This window comes from Tachyglossus aculeatus, chromosome 10 (genome assembly GCF_015852505.1).
Source record: "Tachyglossus aculeatus isolate mTacAcu1 chromosome 10, mTacAcu1.pri, whole genome shotgun sequence".
NCBI classification, from domain to species: domain Eukaryota; kingdom Metazoa; phylum Chordata; class Mammalia; order Monotremata; family Tachyglossidae; genus Tachyglossus; species Tachyglossus aculeatus.
In genome coordinates, this window is record NC_052075.1 from 55,334 (window position 1) to 74,448 (window position 19,115).

The 19,115-nt window shown below is 55.1% G+C and overlaps 1 protein-coding gene across 1 annotated transcript; it reads right to left on the bottom strand.

The window, feature by feature from the left end:
• Positions 1-982: 982 nt before the first annotated feature.
• DMRTB1 (DMRT like family B with proline rich C-terminal 1) lies at positions 983-9,705 on the bottom strand. The gene is made up of 7 exons (XM_038752613.1): positions 9,446-9,705; positions 9,111-9,364; positions 8,532-8,602; positions 5,057-5,120; positions 4,354-4,556; positions 3,038-3,212; positions 983-1,604 (listed from the first exon to the last, which is right to left on the bottom strand). The coding sequence occupies exons 1-7, from the start codon at positions 9,703-9,705 to the stop codon at positions 1,531-1,533; spliced, it is 1,101 nt and encodes a 366-aa protein (XP_038608541.1). The 3' UTR covers positions 983-1,530.
• Positions 9,706-19,115: the final 9,410 nt, after the last annotated feature.

Here is a 19,115-nt window from a genome sequence, read left to right on the forward strand (position 1 = left end):
GAGCAGGAAACGGGTCTCACTCTCGGGTGCTCAGGGAAATGCTTATCATTCAGGAAACGACCAGATGACTGCTTTGAGCACGCTGGGGTTAATCTGGTGTTCTGTGGTACTTGTGCGTACGATTTACTAAGCACTATGTTCCAAGCCCTCTCAGGTTCACACCTGAAGAGTTTCCGGTACTCTAGCAGTTTCGGCTACAGGGAGGATAGTCGAGCAGAAGCGTATCCATTCCACTCCTAGTTTGGGCAGTGGCTAGCGAGTGGAAGACAATCTGCTACGAGTCAAAATTCACCTGTGCTAGGCAACAGTGGCATGGGAGAGAGTCGAGTGCGGAGACTCAAGTTTACTGTATGGAAGGAGGCAATGGTAAACCACTTCCACATGCTTATCAAGAAAACTCTATGAATACACTACCGGAACGATTGCAGGTGGAAAGCGGGGCATTCTGGGAGAGATGTGTCCATGGGGTTGCTATGGGTCAGAAATGGCTCGACGGCATAAGACAAGACAATGTTCCAAGCCCCGGGGGAATATTGGGTGGGCATGAGCCCATCTGATGGGACGGGACACAGGGGGCTCCCAGTTGAAGAGGGCGGGACGGTGGGTCTCTCACCATCATTTTGCAGGAGAGACTGAGATCCATAGAGGTTGAGCTCTGCCCCAGCCCAAGGCCACATGGTGACTGCCGATTCCCGGGTTTGTGCTCACATCCATAGGTTGGGCTACCGCTTCTGGGGGCTCAGGGCCCGGCCCTCAGAGATGCCTCACCCACCAGCTCGGCAGACTGGGTACATTCCCCCGGAGGCTCCCCGGGAACGGATGAGGATCGGCCCCCACCTGCCCGGGCCACCGCAGGCCAGGGCGGGTTCCACCGCAGGAAGTGTAATTCTTCGTGGGGGGGCCGCATCCTGACAAGGACGGACTTCTCGTACACCCGGCTGGGTGCCCTCCTGAGACCCGGGCTCAGACAAATTAGGAGAGTGCCAACACATAACTTTATTGAGGAGAAGTTGCCCACACAGTTTTCCCGAGGACAGAACAGAGCTGGAACAGCTGACCCGTCCGACTCACCACAAGATTACAAACGGTCTAAACTCTTAACAACATTTCAGAGCTTCAGATAACTTCAACTCCTTCCCCAACCCAAACCCTGGGCCCCGGCAGGACGGAAAGGCCCCGCTTCCATCCCCCTGGGCGGCCAGTCCCCCGCCTGAGGGACTAGGGCTGACGCTCCCCCACACCACCCCAGCACTGACACCCCTTTAACCGGCAGAACCGAATCTCTGCTGGAGGAGGGGTTAGGCTCCCAACACAGCTCACCTCTCCCCTGCTCTCTATCCTCACACCCCAGCCCCCAGCTCCCAGCCCCCAAACCCTCCCTGCGATTCTCCACTCTCCCTCAACACTTCTCCAGTGCAGCTTTGATGCAGACAATGAGCAGAACTCCAACTCGCTCTGCCCGGCAGCCTCGCCGGAGGGCCACCCCCACCTCTTGGGCCACGGCCGGGTGGGCGGGCCTGAGCCCAGTCCTCAATTGGCCTGGTCTTGAGGAGGCTCACTGGGCTCACACTCAGCTCCCGAGTCCTGGCTGTGGGTGGGGTCAACTGGAAAAGGCAGAGAGGTCACAGGGTGGGTGTCGATCACGACAAGGTCAGGGTGTGTGGTCCCCAGGCCCACATCCCGCCTGCCGCTTTGCGTGGCACTGACGCTCTGTTGGGTCACCTCGGAGAGGGATAGGAGACCCAAGCTGGAGGGGACACACCTCACCTGTCCGGACCACTGGGGCCCGTATAATGCCCACCCAGTGACTGGGGCCAGGAAGGGCCCAGTTGTACATCCATGGGCACAGAGAGGAGCTGGGCAGAGGAATCTCTCTGGCAGACGCTCACCGTTACAGAGTCTCCGACCAACTGGAGGATAACCTTGCATGATTCCCTTGTACGAGAGAATGAGGAAGGCTACGCTGCCCAGGTGTGGTCCTTTGCCTTCTGTGGGGGTCGGCAGGAATGCCCAATCAGGGCCGAAGGAACCCGGGGGAGAACCCCAGCCACGGTGTTCCCAAGGGTCCCATCCCGCCCGTCACATACAGACTCCTTGGCCGGAGCCAGCCATCCATCCCCGCCACTTCCGTTAGCAAGGACAAGACAGCAGGGGTAAGACCTCCACATCTTGCAGAAAGCTGTTGGGCCCGTGGGGGAAGGGAAAATATACTGGGCTCTAAACCCTCAATTTCTCGATGCTGGCAAAGAAACACAACTGGCTGTTTATTCTCCAGTGGGTCCTCTGTTCAGGAAGCAAAGTAACACATCCACTGGGCTTCAAAGCTGGGGGACACACTCACCTTGGGTTTGTATTGGGTGTTCCCAAGAACCCCACCCGGCAATGTGCATACGGTAGGTCCCCGGGACTGGGGACCAGGAGGCCTGGGTTTTAATCTCAGCTCTGCCACTCATCTGCCATGCGACTTTGGACAAATCACTCACTTATGTATCTTAATTTTCCTCATCTGTAATATGAGGATTCAATACCCGTTCTCTTTCTCAGCCACGTGAGGCAGAAACTGTCCAATCTGCTTATAAATGTATCTACCCCAGCGCTTAGGACAGTGCTCGTCACTTAGAAGGCAGTTAGCAAATACGCTTATTTTTGGTAGCATCAGTAGGCACCCAGCAAGGCGCTCTGCACATCGTAAGTGGCAGATTCATGCTGACGACGTACAGAGCACACAGCTCTGAACGCTGAGCCACCCTAATAATAACAGTAATAATAACGATTGTGGCATTTCCTCAGTGTTCACTGTGTGCCAAGGACTGTGCTACGCACTGGGCTGATACCAGAAAATCAGATCAGATGAGACACAATCCTGACTCTATCAGAAGAATCAATGCCGGAAGTACAAGACCAGAATGGAAGAGGGACCCGATCTGTCTGGGAACAGATTCAACGTGGCGACTGCCGATCACCGGATGGGCTGCCTGGAGGAGGGAGCCGCCGACCACATTCTCCGGGCACCCGGGGTGGTTCTCCACTAACTTACCATCAGCTCCGCTGGACGACTCGGCCAGGCCGTTCAGAGGCGAGGATGGAGGTGGAGGGGGCGGCGGAGGCATGTACTGCACCGTGGGAAGGAAGCCTGGTGAGATGAATTGGGGCAGCATCTGGTAGAAGCCGGGATGGTAGTCTCCATCCGTGTCCTGCACCGGCACCTGCATCTGCACGGGGAGACGGTGGGAGATCCAAGGAAATGCTCGGGCCGTGCCGGTAGTGAGCGTGCACGCCTGCCGGGACAGAAGCGGCTCCCTGGGCCACGGCTCCACCCCACCCCACCCCGCAGTTTGGAGAGGACCCTTATCTTCTGAGTGGGAAGGCCCAGGTGGAGGCCTTGTAGAGAGGGAGCAAGCAGGCTGGGGCTCAGCTTGGGGGTGGTGAGAGAAGGAGGCAGAAAGCACCAATTTTGTTCAACAGCACTTGGAGACTCACTCTTTCTGCACCCCCTGGGAATCCCCCGAGCCTGGCTGGGAACTGGGGCAGCAGGGGACGGAGTCCAGACCAGACAGCTGGGGGATGGGGGTGGCGGGACAACAGTTTCATCCCAGGGGCTGGATCCTGGGAGGTAGGACACCAACCCATTGACCCCAAAGCTGGAGCCCGAGGAAACAACCCCATTGCCCCTACAACTGGAGCTCAGGGGGACACCAGCCCCATCACCCCCTCAGCTGGAGCCCAAGAGGACAATAACCGCTTCACAGCTTGACCCTGTTGTGGGGGGGGGGGCGCAAGGGGAAGGGGGGGCATCACCTCACAGCTGGAATCCCATGGGACACCGGTCCCCCAATCGCCCCCACAGCTGGGAAACCGTTTCACCCAGAGAGCGGATGACACCCAGGCTTGCTAAAAGAGCTGACTGCCAGTTCCCCGGGCAAGACAATGAGTTAAAGAAATCTCCTTCTAAACCAGCCAAGGCCTACCATTCCTCCCAACCCGCGGGAACCTGAGAGGCCTGGCGGACTGGTGGACAGAGCGACCGCCCTCCCCTAGGGAGCCTGGCCCTGCCCTGCCCTGCCCCGCTGGCCATTGAGCAGGCCGAGGATCCCGGGGTAACCACACACTCCCCAGCCACTGGCACGGAAGCTCCCTGTGGGCAGGGCATGGACCTTATCCTGCTGTCACCCCCTTCCCAAGCGCTCCACTCAGAGCCTCATCCACAGTGGGAGCTGAGGGAACGCCGGGACCACCACCGCCCAGCCGGGAAACCTGACAGAGGTGGTCGTCTGCCATCTCCCGGGACACGGCCCCAAGTTTCAGAGCCCCGGCGGTGAGAGCCACCCAACCCAGACACAGGGAAGGCCTTACCGAACAGTGGCCATGGTAGTAGCCCCTTGGCAGGGGGATGCCTGAAATTATGGGACCTCCATGATAGCTGGGCTGACCAGGACTAGGGCCCAGAGCAAACGGTTGGTAGTGGTACATGTTGGGGTACCCGGTGTAGAGCCGGGGAGCGTCTCGCTCGAAGATGTCAGATCCCACCGCACACTCCGGGAGCACAACATGGGGACCTAGAGCACACACAGGACACAGGCCATAAACCAACTGTTAGTCCACCCCGCCGAGAAAAGGAGGGCCACACCGCACCGCCACGGGGCATTTCAGACACCGCTTGCTGACACTAGGTTTCCTTCTCCACCATCACCTTCCCCAGCCCCACAGCACATACATCCATATCTGTAATTTATTTATTTATATTAATGTGTGTCTCCCCCTCTAGTCTGAAAACTCATTGTGGGAAAGGAATGTGACTGTTACATTGTTGTGCTATACTCTCTCAAGCACTTAGTACACTGCTCTACACACAATAAGCACTCAATAAATATGGCTGATAGATTGACCAATTGACCTTCCCCGGGCAGGTCACACAGCAGTGAGGTTAGGTTTCGGTCAGCATTTCTTGAGACTTGGGAAACTGTCAAATTCTGGGGCTTTCTGGGAGGTGCCATCTAGGGTGGGTTCCTGAGGCTGGATGGGCCATTTATGGTAGGTTCTAGGCTCTCCTTGGTACCAGTAGTTGGGCATCTACAGACATCTACTTTAGCCCTTAACTTTGTCCTAGATTTTGGGGTATCCTGGAATCACAGCCAGTGGGTTCCAGAGGCTATTCCGAACATTCTGATAGGGACGTCTACTTTGTCAGTAGGTGCTGTCTTCATTAATAGTACAATAGGGTTTGGAAGGACTGGAAATTGTAAGAGAGACACAGAGAGAGAGAGAGAGAGAGAGAGAGAGAGAGAGAGAGTGTGTGTGAGTGTGGTGGGGGGAATTGAGTTCTGGCATTCATTCATTCACTCATTCATTCAATCAATCGTATTTATTGACAGAGCACTGTACTAAGCGCTTGGGAAGTACAAATCGGCAACATACAGAGACGATCCCTCCCCAACAATGGGCTCACAGTCTAGAAGGGGGAGACAGACAACAAAACAAAACAAGTAGACAGATGTCAATACCATCAGAATAAATAGAATTATAGCTATATACACATCATTAATAAAACGGAGAAATAAATATGTACAAATATACACAAGTGCCACCTCCAGTGGGGATTAGTGGATTAGGAGGTAGATATCACCACAATTGACAATTTCGACACAGTCACCTATATTATCAATATTACTACCAGTAGAAAAATGTCGCATGTTTGCCTTTTTTGTTTTTCTTGGGGGGGTGGGGGCGGGCTGACCTGAACAGTAGATCAAGGAGGAAGTTGTGGACTGCAAACTCCTTATGGGTAGGGCGATGTCTACCAACTCTGTGGTACTGTACTTTCCCAAGCACTTAGTATAGCCCTCTGCACACAAGTGCTCAATAAAATAGGAATCGCATAACCACACTGTCCCTCATTAAACTGCAACCTTTGAGAGCAGAGAACATTTGTCTAACTTTTACCACATTCTCCCAAGAGCCCAGTCCAGCACTTTGCACACAGGAAGCCCCCAATCCAGTACTCGGCTCGCACGAGGTACCCAGTCCTGTGCTCTGCACACGAGGCCCCCGTCTAGGACTCGGCATACACGAGGCGCCAGTCCAGCGTTCTGCACATAGCAGGAGTTCAGTGCAGTACTCTGCACACGAGGCATCAGGCCAGCATTCTGCACACTTCATTCGTTCATTCATTCAACCGTATTTATTGAGCATTTACTCTGTGCAGAGCACTGTACTAAGCGCTTTGGAGATACAATAGAACAATAAACAGAGACATTCCCTGCCCACAGTGAGCTTATCGTCTATGAAAGGGGTGGTGACAGACATTAATATAAAAAAAACAGATATGCACCTAAGTGCTGTGGGGTTGGGAGGGGGGAAGAACTGAGGGAGCAAGTCAAGGTGATGCAGAGGGAGTGGGAAAAGGAGGGGGCGGTTAGTCAGGGAAGGCCTCCTGGCAGGGATGTGCCTTCAATATGGCTTTGAAGACGGGAAGCGTATGTTGGATTTGAGGAGGGAGGGCGTTCCAGGCCAGAGGCAGGACGTGAGCGAGGAGTCGGTGGCGACTTAGACACCACCGGGGCACAGTGAGAAGGTTAGTGTTAGAAAAGCAGTGTACGGGATAGGTTGTAATAAGAGAGTAGTGAGGTGAGGTTGGAGGGGGCAAGGTGAGGGAGTGCTTTAAATGGCCAATGGTGAGGAGTTTTTGTTCTATGCAGAGGTGGGTGGGCAGCCAATGGAGTTTTTTGAAGATGGGGTGACGTCTTGAACGTTTTTGTTGAAAGATAATCTGGGCAGCAGAGTGAAGTATAGACTGGAGTGGGGAGAGACAGGAGGCTAGGAGGACAGCAAGGAGGCTGATGCAGTAACCCAGGCAGAACAGGATGAGTGACTGAATTAATGTGGTAGCATTTGGTTGGGAAGGAAAGGGTGGTTTTTAGCAATGTCATGAAGGTTGGACCGACAGGATTTAGTGATGGATTTAATATGTGGGTTGAATGAGAGAGAAGAGTCAAGGATAACGCCAAGCTTATGGGTTCGTGAGACACGAAGGATGGTGGTGCCATCTGCGGTAATGGGAAAGTCAGGGGGAGGACAGGATTTGGGCGGGAAGATGAGGAGTTCTGTTTTGGACACGTTAAGCTTGCGGTGATGGGAGGGCATTCAAGTAGAGATGTCTGCAGCGAGGAAGAGGGATCGGGACTGGAGATGTAGATTTGGGTATCATCGGCATAGAGGTGGTAGCTGAAGCCACGGGAGCGAATGAGTTCTCCAAGACAGTGGGTGTAGGTGGAGAATAGAAGCGAACCCAGAACTGAACCTTGAGGGACTCCCACAGTTAGGGGGTGGGAGGCAGAGGAGGAGTCCGCAAAGGGCACTGAGAATGAAAGGCCAGGGAGATAAGAGGAAAACCAAGAGTGGACAGAGTCAGCGAAGCCATGGTTGGATGATGTTTCCAGGAGAGGGAGTGGTCTACAGTGTCAAAGGCAGCTGAGAAGTCGAGAAAGATCAGGATGGAGTGGAGGCCTTTGGATTTGGTGAGATTACCGGTGACCTCTGAGAGAGGGGTTTCTATGGCGTGAAGGGGATGGAAACCAAATTGGAGGGTGTCAAGGAGAGAACTGGAGGAGAGGAATTTGAGGCAGTGGCTGTAGACAACTTGCTCAGGGAGTTTGGAGAGGAATGGTAGGCGGGAGATGGAGCAATCACTGGAAAGAGCCTTGGGGTCAAGGGAGGGGTATTTTGGGATAGGGGAGACAGGGGCACGTTTGAAAGCAATGGGGAAGAAGCCATCGGTGAGCAAACAGTTGAAAATGGCTGTTAGGGAAGGAAGAAGCACAGCGACACACAGCAGGAGCCCAGTCCAGTGCTCATTCAGTCGTATTTACTGAGGGCCTACTATGTGCAAAGCACTGTCCTGAGCGCTTGGGAAAATACAACATAGCAGACAGAGAAATTCCTGCCCATAATGATCTTGCAGTCTAGAGGGGGAGATAGATATTAATGTAAATAGATGAATGAATAAATAAGTGAATAACAAATATATACAGATACATACACATGTGCTGTGGAGATAGGAGGGAGGATGAATGAAGGAGCAAGTAAGAGCGGAACAGAAGGGAGTGGGAGAAGAGGAGAGAAGGGCTAAGTTAGCGAAGGCTTCTTGGAGGAGATGCGCCTTGTGAAGCACCCAGCCGAGCATTCTGCACACAGGAGGAGCCCAGTCTGGCGCTTTACACACAAGGTGCCCCCTGCGGTGTCCACCGTCTAATAGGGTGTCCCGCCACACGCTAGGGCCCAGGGGCCGAGCTCGCAGGCCAGCGGGAGGCAGAAACCTCCTCGGGCGGCCCCCCGGCGCCCCCAGACCCTCCTCCCTACTGCTGGGGCCCGGGTGTCGGGGAGTGGGGGGGGGGGGGGGGCTTTTTGCTATTGGCCTCCTTTCAAGCAGGATTTCCTTCAAGTCAAACCTTGGAAGGGGCCGGGGGTGGGGGGCGGTGGAAGGGTTTTTGGGCGAGGGGGTTTTCCTCTTGAGGGCAGAGTTAGGCATTAAGTACTTGTGCCTGCCCCGCGATGACCCCGATCGTGTAAACCTCGACCCCTGACACGGCTCTGGGCTGGGTATTTCCTGGAGCAAAAGGGCCGAACATCGGGTCCCAGGCTCGGGATGCTCGGGGGCGGGAGGGCGGGTAGGCAAGGAGTGAGAGAGGGAGAGGAAGAGAGGGAGAGGGAGAGAGACGGAGAGGGAGGGAGAGGGAGGGAGAGGGAGGGAGAGAGAGGGAGGGAGAGAGAGGGAGAGAGGGAGAGAGAGGGAGAGAGAGGGAGAGAGGGAGAGAGAGAGAGAGAGGGAGAGAGGGAGAGAAAGGGAGAGAGGGAGCGGCCCCGACGGTCTCCCGGGGCAGCAAAATTTCCCGCCCAAAAGGGCAGGGCGTCTTTCCCCAGACACGCCTTTGGGCGGCGGGGCCCGGTGATGGTGATGATGGCATTTAGTAAGCGCTTACTATGGGCAAGGGCAGCCGGGGGATGGGGGGGCTTGGGGTCCGGGGTCCCGGGGACGGAGGAGGGGGAGGGAGGGTGTCCCCAGTGCCAGCCCAGGCCCCCCGGGCGTGGGCGAAGGGAGGCTGGGGGGCCCTTACCGTAGTCGGCCAAGGTGGGCAGCCCGTTGGGTCCGCCGGCGGGGGCGGCGGCGGCGGCGGCGGCGGCGGCGGCGGCGGGCAGCAGTACGGTGAGCGGCCCGGGCTGGGCGCGGGGCGGCGGGGCGCGGGGGGGGCCGCCGCCCGGCAGCAGCAGGTCCACGTGGTCGCCGCGGACCGGGCCCGCCGGGCCCAAGGCGGTAGGCCGCCCCGACGGGCCCGACAGGCCCGACAGGCCCGGGGCCGCCGGCGGGGGGCTGCCCGGAGGCGGCGGCGGCGGCGGCGGCGGGCTGGGCCCGGGCCCGGGCCCGGGCCCGGAGCCGGTCCCGGAGCCGGACGTGGCCTTAGGCTGGTCCCGGGGCCCGGGCCGGTCCTCGGGGTGGGGCCGGCCCTGGGGCCGGGGGCCCGGCGGGCCCTTGTGGGCGGCCGACGCCTTCTGCCGCTCGGTGACCAGGTGACACTTGCGGCAGGCGCACTGCTTCCAGCGGCACTGCCCGGCGTGGCCCTTGACGGGCACCAGGAAGCCGTGGTTCCGGCAGCGGGAGCATTTCGGGGCGCGCAGCCCCCTGCCCGCCTCCCCCGCGCCGGCCTGCTGCATGCCGGCCTGCCTGCCCGCCCTCTCGGCCCGCCGACAGGCAGACAGACAGGAGAGACAGAGACGGAGACAGAGAGAGCGAGGGAGATCTGCCCGCCGACCCGACAGAGAAGGGAGCCAGATCGATCTGCCCGGGGAGCTCGGGCGCGCAGCGCGCCAAGGTGCCAGGGTGTGGGCCCGGGGAGGGGCGGGGCCCGGGGAGGGGCGGGGAGGGGCGGGGAGGGGGGGGCCCGGCCGGGGAGGGGGGGCTCCGGCCAGGGGAGGGGAGGGGCCCCGGCTCAGGGGGCGGGGCCCGGGAAAGGGATGAGCCCAAGGCCCTCGGCGGGGGCGGATCTCATGGGCAGCACGTGCGAGGGGAAAGGGCTGAAACGCGAAGGGGCGGGGCCGGACGGCGGGAGGGAGGGCCCGGAGAGCGGCCCGGAGGGAGGGAGGGGCCGGGGAGCGGGAGGGAGGAGGGCCCGGCCCGGCCCAGCCCAGGCGTGACGCCGGGGCGGCGGGGGAGGGTCCCCGCCCGTAGGGAGAGGCCGCGGGCCGGACGAGGGGCCCTGGCGATCGGCCACCCCGCAGTGACCAGGGGCTCAGCACTGATTGCCCGCTTCCCCCCGACGGGGGCCGCCCCGCTGCGGCCGTTTGGTTCGGGGCTGCAGGTGGCCCCCGGGGGGCAGGGGGGCCGAGCCGGGGGTCCTGCCCAACGCCAATGGCCGCGGGACTCTCCGGGGACCGACCCCCGGACGGACGGCCGGACGGACGGAAGGGCGAACTGCGAGCCGACAGTGTGAGGCTCGGTGCTGAGCCCCCGGCTTTAATAATAATAATGGCATTTATTAAGCGCTATGTGCAAAGCACCGAATGCGTCGCTTCCAGGGCCCGAAGCAAGGTGAAGACCGCGTGTCGGCTGGACCTAGTGGTGACTGAATAGTTTCAACCAGAACACAGTTGCTCCACATTTCTTCTGTGAATTCCTTTCGAAACGGCGGCCCCGCCTCTCCCCTCTCCCGCCATCGTCCACTCCGCTACCCGCAGCGTCGCCGACACACGCTGGTCCGGTGCCCCCCGACCGCCCCTCCCCACAGGCAGGCTCTCATTCATTCATTCATTCAATCGTATTTAATGAGCGCTTATCGTGTGCAGAGCACTGGACTAAGCGCTTGGGAAGTGCACGTTGGCAAGATATAGAGACGGTCCCTACTCAACAGCGGGCTCACAGTGTAGAAGGGGAGGACAGACAACAAAACAAAACATATTAACAAAATAAAGTAAACAGAATAGTAAATTTGTAATATACGATTGAATGAATGAGTGCGTCCCGACCCCATCTCCTTCTCCCGCTACTCCCCGGCTCGTGCTTTTCACTCTCCCGCTCCCAGCGGGCTGAACACGGCTCTCCCCATCTCCGCGGCCCTCCTGAAACCTCACCTCCTCCAGGAGGTCTTCCCCGATTCATCTCGCTGCTCTCCAGGGCACATCCTCCCAACGAGTCACCTCCGCATTTCCATCTCGCATCGCAATTCACATCCCACATATCAGCCCACGACCCCCGGCAGCATGTACGTACCGATTTCCACACTCTACCATTTAACCACTTTTGCACACCCATCTTTCTATTCTCGTCGTTTGCCTGTTAACGGTTGTACATGTCCGCATTGGATTACAAACTCCTTGAGGGCAGGGATTACACTCTTTCGAGCTCAAAGTATAGTGCGGCGCATCGGGAGGTGTTCAATAAGTACAATTGATTGATTGGCTGCTGAGGCCTCTATTGAAAATAATTTCCTAGGCTGCTGGGCTTAAAGAGGAGGGTTGGGCTGGGGCCCAGGGGCCCAGAGTGAGGATACTGCCGCCTGGGATGCCACTGACCCCAGGCAGTGCCCAACCTGCCATACCCCCCCACCCCGGGTGGCTGACACAGAACTGGGCTCCTGCTTGGACGGATGGGGCCTGGAGACCGGGAGGGGTCTGGCCCCACAGCCTCCCAGCTGGGCCAACGGGCTGTTCTCTGAGCAGCAAGCACTGGGCATTCTCAGGGGCACTGACTTGACAACATTGGTGACTATCCGGCACTTAATCGACCCATCAGGCAATCGTATTTATTGAGCACGCTTTGTGCAGACCACTGTACTGAACGTTTGGGAAAGTACGATACCACGGAGTTGGTACACGTGACCCCTCCCCACAATGTACAGACTAGTCTATAGGAAACGTTTACATTCGGTCCATGTCTCCTCACTCCTCGAGACCCTCTAGTGATTGTCCATCCACCTCCACGCCACTCCTTACCACCATCGATTTTAAAGCAATCAGCTTCGAACTCCCCATCTTACCCCCCTGATTTTCTACTCCAACCCAGTCCACACAGTTGGCTCCTCTAACGCCAACCTGCTCACTGCACCTCGATCTCGTCTATCTCGCCGCAGACCCCTGGCACACATCCTCCCTCTCGTCTGGAGCTCTCCCTTCTTTCACGTCCTACATGTCCGACACACCATCACTAGCCCCGCCTTCAAAGCCTTATTAAAGTAACATCTCCTCCAAAGAAGCTTTCCATTGATTCATTCGTATTTATTGAGCACTTACTGTGCACAGAGCACTGTACTAAGCACTTGGGAGAGTACGGAATAACAATAAAGTGAATCATTCCCTGCCCACAACGAGTTTACGGTCTAGAGACCAACCAATCCCTCATTTCCCCTATTCTCTCTCCCTCATGCGTCACCTATGCACTTGACTCTGTATCCTTTTAATAATCATCCCGCTCTGTCCCAAAGCACATATGTACATTTTCATAATTCATTTAATGTCTGTCTCCAACTGCGAGACAGGGGACGTGTCTACCACCTACTGTATCGTGCTCTACCCAGCGCTTAGTACAGTGCTCTACACACATTAAGTGCTGGGTAAATACTATCGCTTGATCCATTCCCAGCCACTGGGCCCCGGAGCACAAAGAATGTGGAGACGAAGAGGCTGCTGTAGTAGGGTGTGGTCCCCAAATAATGCTCAGCATTCTGGAGATCAGAACACATTTATTTCATATACTCTCTTCTCTCCGACATAGGCGCTATTAATTACAGCTGGATGCACAAATACTGCCTAATGCCCAGGGGAGACCGTGTTTTTGTTGTTGTTTTTTAAACATTTTTCATGTATGCATTTAGGGATTGTAAAACAAAACAAAGCAAAAACCCAGTTAGTGCTCTTGATTGGTCCCATAAAAAGAACGTTCAACGAAAGGAAGCTAAACCAAGTCTAGTTTCCAAAAGAAACTTACGCCAAACACATTATTGAGAAGCAGCATGGCTGAGAAGCAGCATGGCTCAGTGGAAAGAGCACGGGCTTTGGAGTCGAAGGCCATGGGTTTGAATCCCGGCTCCACCCCATGTCTGCTGTGTCACCTTGGGCAAGTCACTTCACTTCTCTGAGCCTCAGTTCCCTCATCTGTAAAATGGGGATGAAGACTGTGAGCCCCATGTGGGATAACCTGATCACCTTGTATCCCCCCAGCGCTTAGAACAGTGCTTTGCACATAGTAAGTGCTTAACAAATGCCATTATTATTATTATTATTGCATTCCCCAAAGCCAAAAAAAAATCATTAAGGGACCAAAACAAAAGAAGTAGAATGGCTCAGTGGAAAGAGCTCGGGCTTTGGAGTCAGAGGTCACGGGTTCAAATCCCAGCTCCGCTACTTGTCAGGTGTGTGACTTTGGGCAAGTCACTTCACTTCTCTGGGCCTCAGTTCCCTCACCTGGAAAATGGGGATTAAGTCTGTGAGCCCCATGTGGGACAACTTGATTACCTTGTATCTACCCCAGCGCTTAGAACAGTGCTTTGCACATAGTAAGCGCTTAATAAATGCCGCCATCATCATTAATGGTATTACGGTGCATGCCCCAAGTGCCGTGCAAACATGCACTAACGGGCAAAGATTATGCACCGAGGCAATGCGCGGTTGCGGCCTGCACGGGGCGCGGAGCAGGCATCACTGCCAGTCTGCAGGGCCTGGCTGAGCTCCGAGCCCCCCTTGGCCTGCGGTCCGGCACCGGAGCGCGGCCGTTCCCGACTCGGAGCCGCTCTGTGTCCCGGCCGCTACGAGGCCACCCCCCTAGGTCCCGCCGTGCAGCCCGGCGGGCTTCGGCCTGCGGCCCCTCCAACGGCGGCAAGCGCGCGCGCGCGCTGCCCGCTGCGCTCCCCTCCGCTCCCCAGGCCGGAGCTCTTCGGCACCCGCGGCTCACTGCGCAAGCGCGGCAAAGCCGTCCCGCACGAGCGCGGGAAAGCCGCCCAGCGCGTGCGCGGGAAAGTCGCCCAGCACGAGCGCGGGAAAGCCGCCCAGCGCGTGCACGGCAGAGCCGGAATGCGCGGGCGCGCGGGGGGGGCGGGGGCGCGCGCTCGGAATCCCGGCGACCCAGTCCCATCCCGCCGGGCTGACAGTGGGCTCACAGTCTAAAAGGGGGAGACAGAGAACAAAACCAAACATACTAACAAAATAAAATAAATAGAATAGATATGGACAAGTAAAATAAATAAATAAATAGAGTAATAAATATGTACAAACATATATACATATATACAGGTGCTGTGGGGAAGGGAAGGAGGTAAGATGGGGGAGGGAGAGGGGGACGAGGGGGAGAGGACGTCTCCCCCTTTTAGACTGTGAGCCCGCTGTTAGGTAGGGACTGTCTCTATATTTTGCCAACTTGGACTTCCCAAGCGCTTAGTACAGTGCTCTGCACACAGTAAGCGCTCAATAAATACGACTGATTGATTGCAAGCTAAGCACTTTGAGACTGTCATCTCCACAACTTCCCTCCTCCTACCTCTTGTTCAAGTCTCCCTAGATAATAATGATGGCATTTATTAAGCACTTGCTATGTTCAAAGCACTGTTCTAAGCGCTGGGAGGTTACAAGGTGATCAGGTTGTCAATCAAGCAATCAATCATATTTATTGAGCGATTACTGTGTGCAGAGCAGTGTACTAAGCGCTTGGGAAGTACAAGTTGGCAACATATAGAGACAGTCCCTACCCAACAGTGGGCTCACAGTCTTCATCCCCATTTTACAGATGAGGTCACTGAGGCACAGAGAAGCTAAGTGACTTACCCAGTCACACAGCTGACAAGTGGCGGAATCGGGATTTGAACCCATGACCTCCGACTCCAAAGCCGAGCCGTGGCTCTTTCCACCGAGCCACGCTGCTTCTCTATTCCCAGCAGTATCTCAAGAAGAGATCTTTCATTCCTTCATTCTTTCGTATTTATTGAGCGCTTACTGTGCAAAGCACCACACTTCGTGCTTGGGAGAGTTCAATATAACAATAAACAGACACTTCCCCGGCCCACAACGAGTTTACAGTCTAGAGGGGGAGACGGACACTAATACGAATACATAACTAAATAAGCTATAGATTACAAATATGTATATAAATTCTCTCAAAATCTACGCCTTCCACTTGCACATCTGACCCCACCCCATCACACCTTTTCAAAACCACTTGCCCCTTTCCTTCCCTCCCTAGCAGCCATCTTCAACCGTTCGTTCTCCAATACCTTCGTCCCCACTGCTTTCAAACACAGATGTCTTCCTTATCTTAAAACAAACCCTTCCATTGACCCAGAAGCTCCCTTAGTTATCGCCCCATCTCCCTCCTACCATTTCATTCCCCTAGCCAGTTGTCTACACCGATTGCCTCCACTTTCTCCCCTCTAATTCTTTCCTTGACCCCCTCCTCTCTCCATCCACCTGCCCTCCCGTCCATCCCGCCCGTCGGGGGTCGCTCCCCTCACTGCGCACCCCCCAAAGAGCCCGAGCTTCTTCCTGGTCCCCGGGGAGGCGGCCCCGGGGCCCATGGAGGAGGAAATGGAGGGGGCGCGGCACGCCGGGTTCCAAGTCCTCTCCAAACCCCAAGCCGATGTTTTCTCCATCGAAAGGGCGAACTCCAGGCTGATGCAAAGCTCAGCTAATTCTCTTTTATAGGCGTGGAGGCAATAACTGAAACTATTTTAACCGAAAATCCCATTTGACAGATTGGCTTTTATTTGAATTTTACTTTCTCAGGGTTTTCCCCTTGGGGTCCTAATGCAAGCCAGCCGGGCTGCCTCTCTCTCCGCTCCCTCCCTCCCCACGTTCCAGGTCCCCTTGCAAAAGAAATCCGATGGCTTCCCAGGCTGCACGCGCGTCCACGGGATTGGCGGCGGCCCGGAGATGGAAAGAGTGCAGGTTTGAGATTTGCACGGCCCTCCCCACCGAGAGACAATAAATACCGTCCCACGGCCCGGGAGGGCCGAGCGGCCGGATCAGGTTATAAAAATTCCTTATAAAAATCCTGCTGCTCCCTCTGGGCCGATCCCGAAGGGAGAACTGTTTCTGGAACTCGGGGCTGAGCGGCCCCGGAGGCGCGAAGACGGACAGACGGGCATGGGGCCGTCTCTGTCAGAGCCGCTAGAGGGCGCTGTTCCCCCCCGCCGTCCCTCGGCCAATCAATCGGGCAAGTAAGCCGGCCTTTGGAGTCTGGCAGCGATCAATCAATCAATCAATCAATCAATCGTATTAATTGAGAGCTTACTGTGTGCAGAGCACTGTACTAAGCGCTTGGGAAGTACAAGTCGGCAACACATAGAGACAGTCCCTACCCAACAGCGGGCTCACAGTCTAGAAGGGGGAGACAGAGAACAAAACCAAACATACTCACAAAATAAAATAAATAGAATAGATATGTAAATAAATAGAATAGATGATATGTAATAAATAGAATAGATATGTAGCAGAGACTGGCGGCCTGCAGGAGACCCAAGATGGGGTGAGCGCTTACTGTGTGCAGAGCACTGTACTAAGCGCTTGGGAAGTACAAGTCGGCAACACATAGAGACAGTCCCTACTCAACAGCGGGCTCACAGTCTAGAAGGGGGAGACAGAGAACAAAACCAAACATACTAACAAAATAAAATAAATAGAATAGATATGTAAATAAATAGAATAGATGATATGTAATAAACAGAATAGATATGTAGCAGAAACTGGCGGGCTGCAGGAGACCCAAGATGGGGTGAGCGCTCCCTCTTGTGGAGAAGGCGAGACCGTGCAGCCAGGGAGGGGGGGACTTCGACTTCTGAAAAAGGCAAAGGGGCAGGGAGGACGATAATATTAACGATGGTGGTGGTATGTGAGAAGCAGCACGGCAGAGTGGATAGAGCACGGGCCTGGGAGTCATGGGGTCTGATCCCGGCTCCGCCATCTGTCTGCTGTGTGACCTAGGGCAAGTCACTTCACTTCTCTGGGCCTTGGTTACCTCATCTGTGAAATGGGGATTGAGACTGTGAGCCCCATGTGGGACAGGGACTGTGTCCAACCTGATGTGCTTGCAGCCATCCCAGTGTTTAGTATAGTGCCTGGCACACAGTAAGCACTTAACAAATACCACAATCATTATTAATATTATTATTTGAGAGTTGGGAGATGAGGGAGAGAGTGGGAGCAAGGGTTTGGGAGAGAGGAGAGGGTCCAGGGCACAGGAAGAGGGGCCGGATTATCTGGGGCCCAACTGGGAAGGAGAAGAGGGGATTTGAGGCCAGGAGAGCATCCGTGAGGCAAAGGAAGAGTTTGTGTCTCACCAATGAGTGTTGCATTCAACCCGCACGATCAGTCTGTCACTGAGTCCTGCCACTTCTACCTTCACATCATATATGTTGCCAACTTGTACTTCCCAAGCGCTTAGTACGGTGCTCTGCACACAGTAAGCGCTCAATAAATACGATTGATTGATTGATCTTCGAAGGGCTCTTTCCTCTGCACCCAAACTGCTGACCCAGGCCCTTATCCTATCCAGCCTTGATTTCTGCATCAGCCTCTTCACTGACCACCTTCTTTCCCTGTCTCCTCCCACTCCAGGCCATACTTCAGCACTGACTGATTGCCCAGATCATTTTTCTACACAGTCATTCAGTCCGTGTTTCCCCGGTCCTCAAGAACCTCCAGTGGTGGCCCCTCCACCTCCACATCAAACAGAAACTCATCACCAATGCCTTTAAAGCACTGGATCAGTTCCCCTCCTCCTATTTTACCTCGCTGATCTACAACCCAGTAAACACACTTTGCTTCTCTAACATCAAACCACTCTCTGCACCTGTATCCCGTCTGTCCCTCTACCGACCCCTTATTTAAGACCTGCCTCTGACCAGGAACTTCTTCCCCCTTCATATCTAATAGACCACCACACTCCCCACAGTCAAACTCCTCCTAAAATGACACCTCTTCCAAGAGGCCTTCCCTGAATAAGTCTTCATTTCCCCATCCACCCTCCCCTCTGCATCTCCTGTGCACTTAGCTGTGTACAGTGCTCTGCACACAGTAAGCGCTCAATAAATACGATTGATTGATTGAGCACTTTGATACTCACCTCACCCCCACAGGGCTTACATCCAAATCCTTAAATTCCTCTATTTTCCTTATCTGTAATTAATTTTCATGTCTGTCTCCCTCTAGTTCCTTGTGGGTAGGGGATCGTGTCTACCAGCTCTACTGTATTATACTTTCCCAAGCACTTAATACAGTGCTGTGCCCACAGTCGGTGCTCAACGAATACCATTGATCGATTTTTTTAATAGTATTTGTTACGCACTTAATCTATCAATTGATTGATTGACCATCAATCACTGAGGGTTAGAGAGCGGGTGGAAGGAAGAGTTTGGGAGGCCCCACAAGGGAGTTGGGTGGTTGATTCTGGAATAGTCAATGGGGAGATATGGGTGAGACAGTCAGTGAGGAACGAATGAGTTCACTGCTCCACTAATCAATCAATTGGTGGTATTGATGGAGCACTGACTGGTTGCTGAGCACTGTATTAAGTGTCTGGGAGAGATCATTAGAGTTGGTAGACGGGATCCCTGCTCTGCCCTCACCCAGAGGAGACTCTGTGTGTGGAACTGTGTGGAGTACACTGAAGGAAATAGTCATAATAATAATGATGGTATTTGTTAAGTGCTTACTATGTGCCAAGCAATGTTCTAAGCCCTAGGGGGATACAAGGTAATCAGGTTGTCCCATATGGGGCTCACAGTCTTAATCCCCATTTTACAGATGAGGTAACTGAGGCACAGAGAAGTTGACTTGCCCAAAGTCACACAGCTTGGAGCACAGAGCACTGTAATAATAATAAAAATGATTGTATTTGTTAAGCGCTTAGTATGTGCAAAGCACTGTTCTAAGCGCTGGACTGGGCACGATACAGTGGGAAGAGGAGCATACATTAGTGTTGATAGGGTGGCTAGACGGGACCCCTGCCCTGCCCTGTCCTAGAGGGCAGGTGGGCAGGTGGGGATGCAGGAAGGGCTTGGCCAGGTTGCTCAACCTCTAGACTGTAAGCTCATTAGGGGCAGGGAATGTGTCTGCTAATTCTCTAGTATTGTATTCTCCCAAGCGCT